Source organism: Pelodiscus sinensis, chromosome 32 (genome assembly GCF_049634645.1).
Source record: "Pelodiscus sinensis isolate JC-2024 chromosome 32, ASM4963464v1, whole genome shotgun sequence".
Classification (NCBI taxonomy): domain Eukaryota; kingdom Metazoa; phylum Chordata; order Testudines; family Trionychidae; genus Pelodiscus; species Pelodiscus sinensis.
The window spans coordinates 11,234,542-11,251,398 of NC_134742.1; the positions used below are offsets into that span (position 1 = coordinate 11,234,542).

The 16,857-nt window shown below is 56.0% G+C and overlaps 1 protein-coding gene across 1 annotated transcript; it reads left to right on the plus strand.

Moving 5' to 3' along the window:
• The first annotated feature begins 8,910 nt into the window (after window positions 1–8,910).
• LOC102447865 (acetylcholinesterase-like) lies at window positions 8,911–14,284 on the plus strand. Its single transcript, XM_075913984.1, has 4 exons — window positions 8,911–9,054; window positions 10,003–11,506; window positions 13,212–13,378; window positions 14,091–14,284. Exons 2-4 carry the CDS (start codon window positions 10,008–10,010, stop codon window positions 14,123–14,125), a joined length of 1,701 nt encoding a protein of 566 aa, XP_075770099.1. The 5' UTR covers window positions 8,911–9,054; window positions 10,003–10,007; the 3' UTR covers window positions 14,126–14,284.
• The last annotated feature ends 2,573 nt before the right edge of the window (window positions 14,285–16,857 follow it).

Below are 16,857 nucleotides of genomic sequence, written 5' to 3' on the forward strand. Positions count from 1 at the left end.
GCTTCTGGCAGGCCTCGATCCTGACCCACAGAGCCTGCAATCCCAGCGCTGGACTCCAAGGCACAACACGAAAGAGCTGGCCTCTTGCTTTGCTCTTAATGGGAACACTCCCATTAAGGGAGCAGGGACTGAGCAGGGAGCTCCCATTAGCACAGGAAGGTCCAGTTACACATTCGTGGGGCACCCCTGCAGGATCCCGCCCTCTTACCCCTCGTTGTCCCAAGGACAATTACCTCCTTCATAAGTGCCGAGGCAGCCGGGGTCTTGCAGATCCACCCAAGGCCACTCTGCCCATAAGAACATAACAACGGCCACACTGGGTCAGACCAAAGGTCCATCCAGCCCAGTGTCCTGTCTACCGACAGTGGCCAATGCCAGGTGCCCCACAGGGAGTGAATTGAACAGGTAATGATCAAGCGATTCTCTCCTGCCATCCATCTCTACCCTCTGACAAACAGAGGTTGGGACACCATTCCTTATCCATACTAGCTAATAGCCATTAATGGACTTAACCTCCATGAATGTATCTAGTTCTCTTTTAAACCCTGTTAGAGTCCTAGACTTCACAACCTCCTCCGGCAAAGAGTTCCACAGGTTGACTGTGCGCTGTGTGAAAAAGAGCTAGTCACTCTTCCCCTTATCGTCTTGCTCAGCAATAGCGAGACCAGCTCCTCTGAAACCCGTGATTGAGTGGCACAGAGAAAACATTGCAATTAGGTGTGATTCCTGCACTGCACTTTCCCCTCATCCTCGGTATCTCATAGTTGGCCTTCCATGAATGAGCTCACTTCAGGGCAGGTGCAAGAAGTTTGTTTTCCTTCAGAAATGCACAGACAGCACAACTGGGAATCCAGGGGATCTTGTCCCAGGCTCATCTGGCAGCAGCTACATAGTCAGAATTTCCATAAAGGTGCAGCTAAACTCCAGGGTTACGTCTACACTGGCACCTTTTTCCGGAAATGCTTAAAACGGAACAGTTTTCCGTTATAAGTATTTCTGGAAAAAGCGCGTCTACATTGGCAGGATGCTTTTCCGGAAAAGCCCTTTTTCCAGAAAAGCGTCCGTGGCCAATCTAGACGCGCTTTTCCGGAAAAAAGCCCCGATCGTCATTTTCGCGATCGGGGCTTTTTTGTGGAAAAGAGTACTGGGCTGTCTACACTGGCCCTTTTCCGGAACAGTTTTCCAGAAAAAGGACTTTTGCCTGAGCGGGAGCAGCATAGTTTTTCCGGAAAAGTAGCTGATTTCTTACAGTAGATCGTCAGTGCTTTTCCGGAAATTCAAGCGGCCAGTGTAGACAGCTCACAGCTTATTCCAGAAAAGCGGCTGCTTTTCCGGAATAAGTGGCCCAGTGTAGACACAACCCACTTGAAAAAAGAAGAATGCTGCCAATCTAGCTTCTCACGGGGACCGTGACTGTCAGAACCACAGCTGAGTGGGGAAAAAAATCCTTGGGAAGAATGGATGACATAGACTCATAGACTCATAGACCTTAGGGTCAGAAGGGACCATTATGATCATCTAGTCTGACCCCCTGCACAGTGCAGGCCACAGAATCTCACCCACCCCTCCCAGAATAATTCTCTCCCCTATATCTCAGATACTAAAGCCTTCAAATACTTTGAAGACCCCAAGATGCAGAGAATCCTCTAGCTGTGATCTGTACCCCATGCTACAGAGGAAGGCGAAAAACCTCCAGGGTCTCTGCCAATCTACCCTGGAGGAAAATTCCTTCCCGACCTCATGTCAGAACCCTCACTCGCAATTCTCTGGAAGCATCGGCCGGAAATCCTGGACCAGTGTTTCTCAAACTTTTTTATAAAGTACCCCTTTGAAAAAAAATAAGTACTCCGAGTACCTATAGTTTTCAGACACACATTTTTTTTCTGCCATTGTAACACATTTGTTTAAACAACTTAATCATAGCCGGGAGGGCGATGACATTTTGAGGTGTAAGAAGAACAAACATCATAAAGCGCTGTAAAACTTAAAACAAACATTCAGTTTTTGCCGAATTTCAGCTGTGTTGACGTACCCCATCCCCCCCGGACTTCTCTCGAGTTACTCATACTACTGGTTGAGAAATGCTGACCTAGACCACCAGACAATTTCTCTGTCAGGCACCAGGATACCTTTGATCAAAACGATAGGAGACAGTCTCCGTCTCGGCATTCATTACTGTGCACTGAGTCTAAGAAATGACACCTTCCGCTCTTGATTCCTGAGGGACTGGATGGCACAACAGGCTGCCTTTGCGGGGCATAAAGTTTTGTGCAAATCAGGGAAGAGTACAATGGCAGACTGCCTATCAAATCTGCGGTGGCCAATAGGAATATTTCGTCATGCCCTTTTGGTTGACCCATGCCACAGCCACTTTCTACCATTTCATAGCTGTACTCCCATATTGGACCAGTATGTAGTAGGCTACCTAGGCAGACAATGAGTTTCTCTAGCTACCCTGCTCCTGTCTGGAATAGTTACGGCAGCTTGGCTTTTCCAACAAGCTACAGACGTGTGCATTTGATCAGACCTCCACAGAGTTCTTGTACCTCGTCTTAGCCCCAGAAGGGGTTCAGATGGACCCAAACAACAGTCGAAACTCTCCAAAATTCATTGACCACCACAGAGAGACTGAGAGGTTACGTCCACACAGCCGGCTTTGCTGGCAGAGCCTATGCAGATAAAGTGTGGATTAGCATTTTGCCACACTTCATTCGCATGATTTAGTCAAGCTGTTTTTGCGCAAGGAGATACCCTACCCCCAGTTTGCTCCTGTTCCTGCTTCCTGGAGTGCCCATGAGGCGCTGGGTCCCCCAAGCTTGAAAATTTATTCATTTTTAATTCTTTTTTATATATGTTTATATTTTGGGGCTGCAAAAAACAGTACTGAAAAAAACCCCGGGTTCCAACTAAAGTTTGGGAAACCCTCATCTAGCCGGCTTTCTATCCATCTTACGGTCCATTTATCCAATCCATATTCCCTTAACTTGCTGGCAAGAATATTGTGGGTGACTGTATCAAAAGCTTTGCTAACACTGGCACTGGGGGCTTTGGGAGGACCAGAAACAACTTAGTTGAATATTCATCAGTTGCTTAATGAATATGCAAATATGCAAATGACTGTTATCGGTCCTCCAAAAGCTCATGATTAGATTTACTGGTCCCCATGTCAAAAAGTTTGGGAACCTGTGGTCTAGACAGTACTGGGTCCTGCCATGAGGGCAGGGGACTGGACTCGATGACCTCTCAAGGTCCCTTCCAGTCCTAGTGTTCTATGATTCTATGATTAAGGAGTTTTTGCACAAAAACAAGCCGTGTGGATTTTTTTTTTTTTTTGGCGTAAAAACCCCATTTTGCACAGGATCCTTATGCGTGTCCCAGAGAGGCATAAGGATCTTGTACAAAACGGGGGTTTTGTGCAAAAAACCCCCCACATCCACACTGTTTCTGTTTGCGCAAAAACCCCTTGCACAAAAAGAAAGGGCAGAAAAATATGCTAATGATGTTGCAGCTTATGCTAATGAGTCCATGATTAGCATATTTTCTGCTGGATGAACTCGCTGTGAAGACAAAGCCAGAGAGAAAAGAGAGAGAGAGAGAGAGAGAGAGAGAGAGAGGGTACAGCTAGACTGCGGGGGGGGGGGGGGTCGGGCATAGGAAGACTGTTCACTGACCTTCCCTTCATCACAGCTGCTCCCCCCCTCCTTTCAGCAAGGGGATACCAGGATTAGCAGTGACTGTTGAGTGAGACCTCCCTACCCAGCTCCCGGTAGCATCTTCTGACTTTCTGAGGCCTCCATCAGACATCCTGCCAATGCCGGAAGCCGCTGGCTGGTGAGAGCCACTCCAGGCAAGATCCTGGCTCGGAGAACACGTGGTTGTGTCAAGACAGCTCTGGGAATGTTCATTGCTCTTGGGGGGTGGATTTGAGATTGCTCTAAGGCCCCTGGAGCAAAGATTTTGTTATTTCTAGTTGCCAGCCTTAGGTCAAGTGGGTGGTAGTTGGCCTCAGTTGGGAGAGTTACAGCCGAACGCCAAGAGGAGCAAACTTCCCCGGGGCTGTCAGTAAGGATCAGCACCCAACCACATGTTGTCAGAAGCAGGATCTCGCCTGGAGCGGGTCTCACGAGATAGGAGAGCTGCAGCAAAAGAAAACCTCCAAAAGTCTGCAGGTGCTATGGGAATGGGGCGCTGTCCCATGACAGTTGGCGCTGATCCCCTCCCCCAACCTCAGTGGGGCTGTAAGAAATGCTGTGCAAAAGCCATGGGGGTGGTCAGCTAAGGGTCTTAACTCTTCAAAGTCTCCATGGACCTGTGATCCCTGTAAGCTTGGCACTTCTGCAGCCACCCAGGAGAGAGTCAGGTGCTACCCAGCAGAACGCCCACAGATGACTCCCAGCTGGCAGCGTGTGTTTCTATGGGTGGTGCACATCGGCCCGTACCTTGGCGCACGTAATAAAATGTATTCCTGTGACGGGGCACCGGGCTCCAATCAGGCAGAGCTCCCGACACCCCGCACTTCGTGGCCACTGGAGGAAGCGTTCAGAGGCGAGCGTGCTGCGAGGAGCCCGGAGGGGGAGACGCTGAGCCTGGAAATGGTCGAGTGCCCGGACCCCCATGCTGCTCACTGGTGATCTTGTCCAGCCTGCTCCGGGGCCGTCAGGGGCCAGGCGGAAGCCAGCAAGGGGAAGACATCAGCTGACGTCATTTGTGAGCCCCGGGGACGGGCCGCAGGAGGTGGGGGGCCGAGCGTGGTTGCGTTCGGCGGCAATTTAAATGGCACTCCAGCCCTGCTGGAGAGGGAGGCCTGGGGAGAGAACCGCTGAGGACCCCATGCGGATCACACACCGAGCCTACGACCGCAGAGGGAAGGAGGAAGTGGCCCAGGATGGAGACGGGAGAAGAAGCAACCCCCACCCCCGAGGGTTGGTGAGTTACGGGGAAACTCCCCACCAACCAGACAGCGAATCCACTTCGCCACCTTTAGGGTCCTAAGCCGGGACCCAGAGCGGGGGCAGGCCCGAGTCCCCCTCCTTGGGCCAAGCGAGTCCCGCTGAACTGAGGCAGACTCACGGGGATCACTGGGAAACTGTGAGACCAAGGGATCTAGGAAAGGGGGAGCACTGGGTTCGGGGAAAGGGGGAGCACCCGTTGGCGGGTAACCCCAATGAAGACAGGGCTGTGAGCCTGCGGGGGAACCCGCAGCATAACAATTCCACATATAGATGGAAAAACGTAGAGGGAACATTTCCGTGGACCCAAAAGTCCCAGCGTGGTGCTAGAAGGCACTAGGTTCAAGGGTCTGGGGAGGTGATCTCCCCTCTAAGTCAGTGCTCATCCGAAGGCCCTTACAACATGTCGGGTATTTAGGTATTCTCCCCTTAAAAGCCTAAAAATTCAGTGCACGATGTTTTAAAATTCTGCCTATTTTATGCGTCAAAATAACACCACGTAACCACAGCCCGTTCGATTACTAGGTTAATTCATTTCAAAATACCTGTCGGCAAGTACGAGTGTAGCAACAGAGACACCGAAAAAGATTCAGGACAAACCGATTCCCCGCAAGGCTTACGAATACAGAACTTGGAGCGATGGTTCGTTTCAACGACACTAGAGGAACACGTTTCCTGCGCCCCTTGGAAGCTGGGCACTGGCTTGGGGGAGTCAGGGTTCATGGAGGTCAGAGGGAGCGGGAAGGGTCGTGGGTGTGGACCTGGAGGGTGGTTGGGTGTGGGTGGGAGAAGTAAGGAACGGGTTTGTGGGAGACGGGCACCGAGGGATTGTTAGGGAACCCACCCCAGACAGATCCTGGCTGCCCCCTAGCCTCTCCCATTCATTCAGGCACATCTGTGCCTGTCCCCAAGTGGCCCTAAACCCCCTCGCATCTCAATGAGTCCTTCTCCCCCATCCCTATGTATCCCTGCACCCCCCACTCCACCATCCCTTCCTCCATGTGTCCTTTCTCCCCCATCCCTATGTATCCCTGCACCCCAACTCTGCCACCCCTTCCCCATGTGTCCCTTCTCCCCTTCCCCATGTATCCCTGCACCCCCACTCTGCCACCCCTTCCCCATGTGTCCCTTCTCCTCCATCCCCCTGTATCCCTGCACCCCAACTCTGCCACCCCTTCCCCATGTGTCCCTACTCCCCTTCCCCATGTATCCCTGCACCCCAACTCTGCCACCCCTTCCCCATGTGTCCCTTCTCCCCTTCCCCATGTATCCCTGCACCCCAACTCTGCCACCCCTTCCCCATGTGTCCCTTCTCCCCTTCCCCATGTATCCCTGCACCCCAACTCTGCCACCCCTTCCCCATGTGTCCCTTCTCCTCCATCCCCCTGTATCCCTGCACCCCAACTCTGCCACCCCTTCCCCATGTGTCCCTACTCCCCTTCCCCATGTATCCCTGCACCCCAACTCTGCCACCCCTTCCCCATGTGTCCCTTCTCCCCTTCCCCGTGTATCCCTGCACCCCCACTCTGCCACCCCTTCCCCATGTGTCCCTTCTCCCCTTCCCCATGTATCCCTGCACCCCCACTCTGCCACCCCTTCCCCATGTGTCCCTTCTCCCCTTCCCCATGTATCCCTGCACCCCCACTCTGCCACCCCTTCCCCATGTGTCCCTTCTCCCCCTTCCCCACGTATCCCTGCACCCCAACTCTGCCACCCCTTCCCCATGTGTCCCTTCTCCCCCATCCCCCTGTATCCCAGCACCCCAACTCTGCCGCCCCTTCCCCATGTGTCCCTTCTCCCCTTCCCCATGTATCCCTGCATCCCAACTCTGCCACCCCTTCCCCATGTGTCCCTTCTCCCCTTCCCCATGTATCCCTGCCCCCCAACTCTGCCACCCCTTCCCCATGTGTCCCTTCTCCCCTTCCCCATGTATCCCTGCACCCCCACTCTGCCACCCCTTCCCCATGTGTCCCTTCTCCCCATCCCCCTGTATCCCTGCACCCCCACTCAGACAACCTCTTCTCGTCCGTCCACGTGTCCCTGCACCCCCTACAATTCAGCCCCCACCTCAATATGTCTCTTGCACTAGCCCTTATGCGTCCCAGTCTGTGACCACCTGAGTAGCCCCAGGTGCCACTGTGATGGCGCAGTCGGGGGTTCCCCCGGTCCTGCACCCCCGTAGCAGTATGAACAGTCTCCACCAGCCAGTAGAATAGAGAGGGGTTTATTGAGTTTCCAGAATACAGCACAGCCCATACGTGATGTGGCTACAGGAGCCAGAGCCAGGATGCCTCAGAGCCTAGGGCTAGGGGTCCATCACCCCCAGATCCCAGCTTAGCCTCTTCTCTCCATGCTTCCCAGACCGCAACTGCCTTCCCCCGAAACCAGACAGGTTGGGGGGTCTTTTGCCTACGTGACCGTATCCATGCTCCAGATACCCTGCAGTGTGCGCCACCCACAGCCCACGGCCCAAACATAGCAACCAGCAAGGTACTACCACCACACCACAGCCGCACACTGTTCATCCCCTCCTCTGCCCCATACCTTGCGCCTCCTAATCTGCCCCACCAGCCCAGTGCTATGAGCAAGGCAGCCTCTTCTTTGCCCTATCCCCAGCTGGGGCTGGCTGCTCTCTGGTCTGGCACGGCAGCAAACCCTGGTGACCGAAAGGCTTAACTGCTGCTTAATGATTATTTTCTGAGGGATTTTTTTTTTTTGAGCATGGCTGTGACGGCGCGTTGGGGTTTTCCCGTCTCCTGCATCCCCGTAGTGGCACAAACAGACTCCACCAGCCAGTAGAATAGAGGGGCTGTGTCTACACTGGCCACTTATTCCGGAAAATCAGCCGCTTTTCCGGAATAACTTGCCAGCTGTCTACACTGGCCGCTTCCTTTTCCTGAAAAGCACTGACGATCTACTCTAAAATCATCAGTGCTTTTCTGGAAAAGCTATGCTGCTCCCGTTCGGGCAAAATTCCTTTTCCAGAAAACTGTTCCGGGAAAGGGCCAGTGTAGATAGCCCAGATTTCTTTTCCGCAAAAAAGCTCTGATCGCGAAAATGCGGAAAAGCACGTCTACATTGGCACAGACGCTTTTCCGGAAAAAGTGCTTTTTGAGCATTTTAAGCATTTCCGGAAAAGGGTGCCAGTGTAGACGTAGCCAGGGAGTTTATTGCTCCTCCAGGATACAGCACAGCACAGATGTAATCTGGTTACAGGAACTGGGCTAGGATGCCTCAGCCCCCCTTGAGATGGGGGAGACCGGGCCCCTAAATTCCAGCCCCTTTCCCTAGGCTGTCTCCTCCATGATCCCAGACAGAAACTAAAGACCGTCCCTTCCAGAGCTGCCCCCCAGCCAGGGGCGGCGTTCCACCTTCCTTTGTTCCTCTCCCTGGGGGGTAACTGGTAGAACAGGTCACCTCCCTGTCCCATCAGCTACTCGGCTGGGCCGTGGTACAGGCAGCAGCCAGTGGGGCTCACCCACAGCCCAAGCCTAACAAAGTACCCACACTGCGTCACAGTGGCACATGAATTCTGCACAGAATTTTGCCAGGAGTGGCCCCTCGCCGTTGCGGCTGAACAGAACACCCCCCTGGGGTGCTGGCTTCCAGCACGTGCTGGTTTTCACGTCCAAAATCATCCAGACATGGGCTTTGCTTCTAGCACTTTCCCTCCCTGGAGAGCTATAAATCCCGGTCACGTCACTACACTCCCCCTTCCGTGACTCCAGTCGGCCTCCTCTCCTAAACACCCACTTCTCTCTACTTTACAGGTGGGATTCACCATTCACTTCCTGGTACCCAGCTGCCCTGTCCCAGAGGCCCTTCCATCTCTTAAGCTTTCCCGCTGTTTACCCAACTGAGACTCTGTTTCCACACTTCTTGGCACCAAGCCCATCCGGCCGCCGCAGATCCGCCTCCCTCGGTGTGTGCACAGTGTGATGACACCACCGATTTGAGGATAAATAAGCCGTTGGTGGCTCCTCTCAGCTGCTACTCTTCGCCGCCAAGGCCTCCCGTCTGCTGCGGCGTCCCCCTTCGTGCTGAGACGCAGCGAGAGCCACAAAGCCGCAACGCACCGAGGAGAGTCTGCGTTGCGGGCGGCAAGGTAGGGACAGAGAGGACCAGGGACGGAGCAAAGTGGAAGAACCACGGGAATTAAGATCATTCTAGAGCATGGGGTCCCAAAACTGGGGGGGCATGTCCCCTTGGGGGGATATGAACAAATTCCAGGGGGGGCGAGAGGTGACCAAGCCCCCTCCCCCCCTAAGTTTTGCTGCTATACTTGTTTTTTGGATCCGGTCAGTTTCTTTTTTTTTTTGCGCAACAAGTTTTGCTGCTATTGGGGGTAGGCGGCATCATGAGGGTTTCTCAAAAATCGAAACGGGGGCGGGATGCCGAAAAGTTTGGCAACCAGTGCTCTAGAGAATTTCCCCTCTAATAGCCTGTCCACCGGCCCCTTTCTCAGAGCAGGGCCTAGAACCCTGCAAGCCTGGTGCCCAGCTCAAGGCCGGCCCGAGCCCTTTGGGCACCCTGGGCCCGGGCGCACGGAGCCACCCCCAGGTGCAGAACGCATGCGCGGGCCCGCCTGTGGGGTGCGGGCCCGCCCCCCCGGGCTGCACGGTGCATGTGCGTGCTGGCCATGGCCGCTGGCGCGCAGCCCGGTGCTGTGGGAGCCGGGCGTGTGGTTCCTGACGGCAGCTGTAAGGGACACCGCGCACCCCATACAGCTGCCATCAGGCACCCCCCAACTTTTGGCGCCCTGGGCAGCTGCCCGGCTCGCCCATGCCTCTGTCCGGCCCTCGCCCAGCCTCTCCACCACTCTAGCCCTCCCCTGAGCGTGGGTCTTGGTGGAGGCCAATTCGGAAGCTCAGCAGGGAGGCAGAGCGCGAGGGGCGCAGACCGAGGGGCTGTGTTTCCGAACAAGTCTGATATAAGGAGCTCTCACCTGCAGCCTGAATTCAGGTGGCTAGATCCGGTGGGAGCCAGCGCCCCCTTAATGGGAAAGGCCCCAGATCCCATCCCCTGGAACTCACTCTGAGGTTTTCTCTTCCAGCTCCCATGATGCCGGGACTCCTCCCCGCGCTCCCCTGCCTGCTCCTTCTCTCCTTGCCGGGCCCCAGCGCCGGCTCCGACGACGACGGCACCGTGGTGCTCACCACCAGCGGCCCCATCCGCGGCAAGCGCCTCCCGGCCGGCTCCGCCATGGTCACGGCCTTCCTGGGGGTCCCCTACGCCCAGCCCCCCGTGGGGCCCTTGCGCTTCCAGAAGCCGCTTCCCCACCAGCCTTGGAGCGACGTCTTGGAGGCCACCAGCTTCGGCCACGCCTGCCCCCAGCCTCCGCTCACTGATTCTCCTCAGGCTGAGATATACACACCCAAAACGCCGCAGTCCGAGGACTGTCTCTTCCTCAACCTCTGGGTGCCCTACCCGCAGCCCAACGGGACGGCCCCCGTCTTCGTCTGGATCCACGGTGGGGGGTTCTACATGGGCGCAGCCTCCCTTGACATCTATGACGGGCGCTTCTTCGCCACCACCGAGAACGTGATTATAGCCTCCATGAACTACCGGCTGGGGGCGCTGGGCTTCCTGGCCCTGCCCCCAGCCGCCCCGGGGAACGCCGGTCTGTGGGACCAGCGCCTGGCACTGCGCTGGCTACGGGACAATGTGGCCGCCTTCGGAGGAGACCCAGAACACGTGGTGATTAATGGCCAGGACTCTGGGGCTGCATCGGTCGGTTTCCACCTCCTCTCCCCAGGGAGCCAGTCCCTCTTCGCCCGTGCCGCGCTGCTGAGCGGAGCACCAAACGCGCCAGGGACGTGGGTTTCCCTCGAGGAGTCGCAGGAGAGAGGACAGAGGCTGGCCCAGCTGATGGGCTGTTCCGCTGGGGACAGCACTGCCCTGGTGGGCTGCCTGCAGGAGAAGGATGCAGGAGAGTTCCTCAAATACCAGTTCTCCGTCTTCAGCCACAAACAGCTGCCAAAGCTGCCCTTTGTGCCAACCCCGGATGGGGATTTTCTCCCTGATACACCCCCCCGGCTCCTGCGGGCCCAGCACGGCCCAGCTAAAAGTATCGCAATTGGTTTCAATGCCAACGACGGCTCCTACTCCTTATACCATATCGATCGCGCTTTCGACCCGGACGACGCCAGCTCCATCGGCTGGGACGAGCTGCTGCAGGTGGTGCGGCTGTTAGTGCCACGCGCACCTGAAGGCACCGTCCAGGCCATAGCACAGTGGTACAGCCTGGAGGGGAAACAGGAGGGCGTGGCACGGTACCGCTGGGCCATGGATCAAATTATGGGTGACTATGTCGTGGTGTGCCCGGTGCTGGAGATGGCCAGGCTGGAGGCGATGGCTGGAAATCCCGTGTTCACGTACTACTTCGCTCACCGCACCAGCGGCTTGCCCACACCTGAATGGACTGGAGTGGCACACGGCTCGGAGGTGCCCTACGTTTTTGGAACCCTGGCGTCCGTGGTAGGAACCAACTACACAGCGGCCGAGGCGATGCTGAGCCGGCAGGCGATGCGGTACACTGTGGCGTTTGACCGGAGCGGGTAAGAGAGTCCCCCTCCAGTCTTCTCCTCCCCCTGAGCCAGACCGCGAGAGCTGCTGTAACCTTTTGGACAAGCGTCCACCAACATCCAGGAAAGCCCGGCTCCCTGCCCGGTCAAAGCAGGGGCCTCTTAGAAAAGTCGTTGAGCTGTTAAATTGAAGCCCTTAGCCTAGAGCTAAACTCATGGCCACGGATTGGGATGCTCCTCCACAGACCACCGCAATCATCTTTGCTGCAGGCAAGATCTTTCCTAGGTGAAAGCCTTCAGGCTCAGGGCAGCCCTTGGACTCTGTCTTTAGAATCCATGGGAAATGGCAGCCATCTTCCTTGAGGGCAGGCTGTGGCTTCTGGGGAGCAGTGACAGGTGGCAGCCATCTTCCTTGAGGGCAGGCTGTGGCTTCTGGGGAGCAGTGACAGGTGGCGGCCATCTTCCTTGAGGGCAGGCTGTGGCTTCTGGGGAACAGTGACAGGTGGCGGCCATCTTCCTTGAGGGCAGGCTGTGGCTTCTGGGGAACAGTGACAGGTGGCGGCCATCTTCCTTGAGGGCAGGCTGTGGCTTCTGGGGAACAGTGACAGGTGGCAGCCATCTTCCTTGAGGGCAGGCTGTGGCTTCTGGGGAACAGTGACAGGTGGCGGCCATCTTTCCTCAGGACAGCGTGGCATAGAGGCAAACGGCAGCCGCCCCAGGGCAGCGTGTGGCTTCAGTCTCGTTGAGCACCGTGGGCGATGGTGGCCATTTTGGGTGAGGGCAGCAGCTGACCTCATCCTAGTTGAAAGGACAAGTGAGAGAGTCCATCTTAAGTGAGGGCAAAAGGTGGCTTGAGACTTGCTTCCAGTTCAGATCCTCCTGTTTGGGCTCCCAAGTTCCTTGGCATCCCCCTGTCGTTTCTTGTCCCCCACCCCACCACACGCACATATATGGTGCTGCTCCCCATGCAGCCCAGTTCCTACGTCTGTGAGCACGATGGATGACCATTTTGCCTGGGGGAAGTCTGGCTTCAGCCCCATTGGAAACAATGGAAAATAGTGGCCATCTTCAGTAAGGGAAGAGTCTCTTTCCAAAGGGCCATAGGCCAATGGCAGCCATCATAACTAAGGGCAGCCTATGGCTTCAGTCTCAGGGAGATCAGTGGAACGTAAGAACATAGGAACGGCCGTACTGGGTCAGACCAAAGGTCCATCTAGACCAGTAGCCTGTCTGCCGACAGTGGCCAGCACCAAGTGCCCCGGAGGAGGTGGGCCAAAGACAAAGATCAAGCTATTGTCTCGTGCCATCCATCTCCAGCCTCTGACAAACAGAGGCCAGGGACACCATTGCTAATAGCCTTTTATGGACCTAACTTCCATGAATTAATCTAGCTTCTCTTTAAACTGTTATGGTCCTAGCCTCTACTGCCTCCTCTGGCAAGGAGTTCCACAGGTTGACTATGCGCTGTGTGAAGAAGAACTTTCGCTTATTAGTTTTAAACAATAAAGACAGTGGCCATGTTTATAAGGGGCAACCTGTAGCCTTCGGCCCATAGGAAAAGACCGGGTGGCAGCAGACATTTTAACTGAGGGCAGTCTGTGGCTTCACCCTCAATTGGAACAGCACGGGGTGGCAGCCATTTTGGAAAGGGGTCAAACTTTTCAAGCTGGCTCCCATGTTCTCGTCCCTACCAACTTTTGGTGCCAACCACAGCGGGGTGTGTTCATTTTCCGCGCAGGAAACCCATGACGGGGGAAGGCGGCACAAAGCGGTGGCCCAGCTACGACCCGACAAAGCAGAACTTTGAGCACATCGGCCTCAAGCCGCCCCTAGCTGAGACGGCGCCGCACGCCTCGCGCTGTGCGTTCTGGGCCGCGCTGCTCTCGGAGAAACCAAGCGTTGCAGGTGAGCCGTAGCGGGGTGAAAGGGCGGCAGCCCTACGGGTCCCATGTCTCTCCAACCCCTCTGAGCCAACCTATCCCCCAAGCCTGGGGCTGGATTGGAGATGGTGTCCCTCCTTCTGGCCTCCTAAACATGCCCCGTTCTCCTGCCATGGGGAGCTCCCACATCCCCTAGGAGCTCCGGAACCCGCCTGCTGTGGGGCAGCCCCACGTTCCGCCCCATCTTCACTTGCTCAGCTCCTCTGAATGACCGTGGTGTTACCTCTCCAGGGTCGTCCCACCTCCGCCCCCCTTTCTGGGGAGGAGGCGTGAGCTCAGGGACAGGGACCCCCAGTGGGGCGCATGGGGATCGAGGGATGGATCCAAGGCCACTGGTGGCTGAGGGGGTGGGGCTCCCCATGTCGCGGAAAATAAAGGAGGCGAGGGAGGAGTGAAATGCAGCTAGCTCTGGGGAGAGCTGCCGGGACCGAAGGAGAATCCAGTAGCTGCTGGGACGCCTGTGTGCCAGGAGGGGGGAGCACTGACTGGGGGGGGGGGGGGAAGAGCCCTCTTCTGAGGCCCCCTTGCTGTGCGCAGGGGTCAGCGCCCCATGTGGAATCCTGAAGCCTCAGGTTTCCGCTGCAGGTCTCTCCGTCCGTCGGCAAGCAGGGCCAAACCCTGCCTAGTCTGACTTCACTCCCCACTGGCATTAACCCCACTCACTGTGTGTCCTGCAGGTGTGGGCTCCGGGGAGTTGGGAATAAAGAGCTGAGCAATCCCAGTCCCTGCAGAGAAGAGCCTCCAGTTCCTGTTAGCGCCTGCTGAATCATTAACGAAGATTCTGCTAATTAACCTGCTGGGGGTCCGTGGCCTGACCCTCCCTCTGCGATTCCTCCATCCCCGGTGCATTAAAGCGTGTTCAGTCTGGAGGCAGAGCCCTGGTTTGTGCAGTTCATTAAAGTGGCTCCTGAGCAGGGGGGACAGAGTATGTGCATGCGTGTGTGTGTATGTGAGCACACCTCTGTGCATGTGTGAGCACAACTCTGTGCATCTGTGTGTGTGAGAGAACACCTCCATGCATATGTGTGTGTGCATGTGTGAGCACACATCTGTGTGTGTGTGTACATGTGTGAGCACACCTCTGTGTGTATGTGCCTGTGTGAGCACACCTCCGTGCATGTATGTGGGTGTCTATAAAATCATGACGGGGGTGGAAAAAGTGAATCAGGAAAAGTTACTTAATTATTCCCACAATATAAGAACTAGGGGTCATCAAATGAAATGAATAGACAGCAGGTCTAAACCAAACAAAAGGAAGTTTTTCGTCACTCAGCGCACAGTCAACCTGTGGAACTCCTTGCCAGAGGATGTTGTGAAGATCAGGATTTTCACAAGGTTCAACAAAGAGCTAGATACATTCATGGAGGTTAGGTCCATCAATACTTATTATCCAGGATGGGCAGGAATGGTGCCCCGAGCCTCTGTTTGTCAGAAACTGGGAATGGGCAACAAGAGAGGGATCGCTTGATGATTCCGATTTGTCCACTCACTCTGGAGCACCTGGCACTGGCCGCTGTTGGACGCCAGGACACTGGGCTCAATCAGGGTTTCCCAGCCTGTGGGTCGAGACCCAAATATGGGTCGGCATTACATTTCAAAGGGTCACCAGGTGTCTCCCCATGTGGCCTTTACGGAGCCATTCACACATTTTTTGAATTGCCCTGGGTCAGCAAGTCTTCTTGAATTGTCAAAATAGGTCCCTGTCTGGAAAACGTTGGGAACCGCTGGGCTACATGGACCTTTGCTCTGACTTAGTCTGACCATTCTTGTGTTCTTATGTTCCAGTATCCCTGAGCATTTCTCTCATTGGGGAGGTATGAACCAGCCTGTTGGCTAAATACCCCTCTGTAAATTCCATTCTGCCTGTTCCCCAAAAATCCACTTCTGCTTTATTTGAAGCCAGTCACTTCCTGGCACCCAGCTGCCCCACCCCAGAGGTGGCTGCCTTTAGCGCTGGGCAAAGGAATTGGAACAGTCTCTTCTGCAGCTGTTGTCGATGGCCCCACCCCAGAGGTGGCTGCAATTCAGGGCCCACGGCCCTTTGGGTGAAGATTCTGGCAAGAGGATTTTTATTATTAACATTCACGGGCCGACTGTTCAGAAGCCGGAGTCCCAAGTCAGGGGACTACCAGCCGAAGTCCTGCCTGCCCTTTGGTGAAGACTAGGACTTTCACAGGGTTCAAAATAGAGCTAGATAAGTTCAGGGAGGTTAGGCCCAGCAATGCTATTAGCAGGGCTCGCCAGCCGCGTGGAACCACACGCTGCCCGGCCTCGCCAGGCTAAAATCGACTCGCCACGGGCAAGTAGATTCCCTTAATTGTCGAGTCCTGGCTATTAGCCGGGATGGGTAGGAATGGTGTCCCTAGCCTCTGTTTGTCTGGGAATGGGTGACCGGGGAGGAGTCACGTGAGGATTCCCTGTTGTGACCGGGGTGGGTAAAAGGACCCAGGGGTTCATTCAGCCCACGGCGGCCCTGCCGGTCCCCCACCCCCAAGCCAATTAGAGTCTGGGGGCCGGGGAGCGCACACAGCTTCCTCCCGCCCTATGAGCCGCACGCAGCGCTGATTACAGAGCTCTGATTGGCCTGGGGGCGGGGAAGCTGTGCAAAGTTTCCTCCCCCCCCCCCCCAAACACACACACCCTGCAAGGAGCACACAGCACATACACCCGCAGAGGGTGGGAGCAGGGCAAGGGAAACTTTGCACAGCTCCCCTGCCCCCAGGCCAGTCAGGGTTTTGGGCGGGGGGAGCACGTGCCGTCTCCCCCGCCCTGCGTGGCACTTGGAAGGGCTGCATGCTCCTCGCAGGGTGGGGTAGGGTAGACCTTGGCCACAGTGCCTCTGCCAGCTCCAAGCCTGCCAGCCCTGACCCAGTGGCCCCGAAACATGAGCCAGCAAGCCACGGGCCCCCCACCGCTCCCCAGGAGCAGTCTGCCAGCTCCCAGGAGCCTGCCAGGGGCTGGAGAAGGCAGGCGCCTTCCTGGTCCAGGGTGGAGATCATGGTTTTATTCAGGTTTGGGGGGGATGCCCCCAACATCCATGATCTCCGCACTAGATGGAGGAAGATGGCCGTCTAGGGCAGGAGAGCTGCCAGCCTGGTCATCAAAGGCCACATGCGACCCCAGGAGCAGGTTAGCATGAAAGTCAAGTTGGTCCAGCGAGACCCCCAACCCTGGGCCCTGAGCTTCCCCTCCCCCTTCTTCCCCTTGCTTCCCCCTTCCGGCTCCCTCCCCCCAGGTTTCCCCCTCCTCTCTCTCACTCTCTCTCTTCCCCTCTCCCCTCTCCTTTTCCCAGTCTCCCCAGAGGTTCCCCCCCCCCCCCGGTTTTGTTCAATAAACCCAGTTTCTATTTTTGAACATGTGTCTTTTATTTGACATCAGGAAGGGGGGCCAGGGAGGGGTAAGTGGAAGGACGTGAGGGAGGAATGGGGTACAAGCCCCCAATGG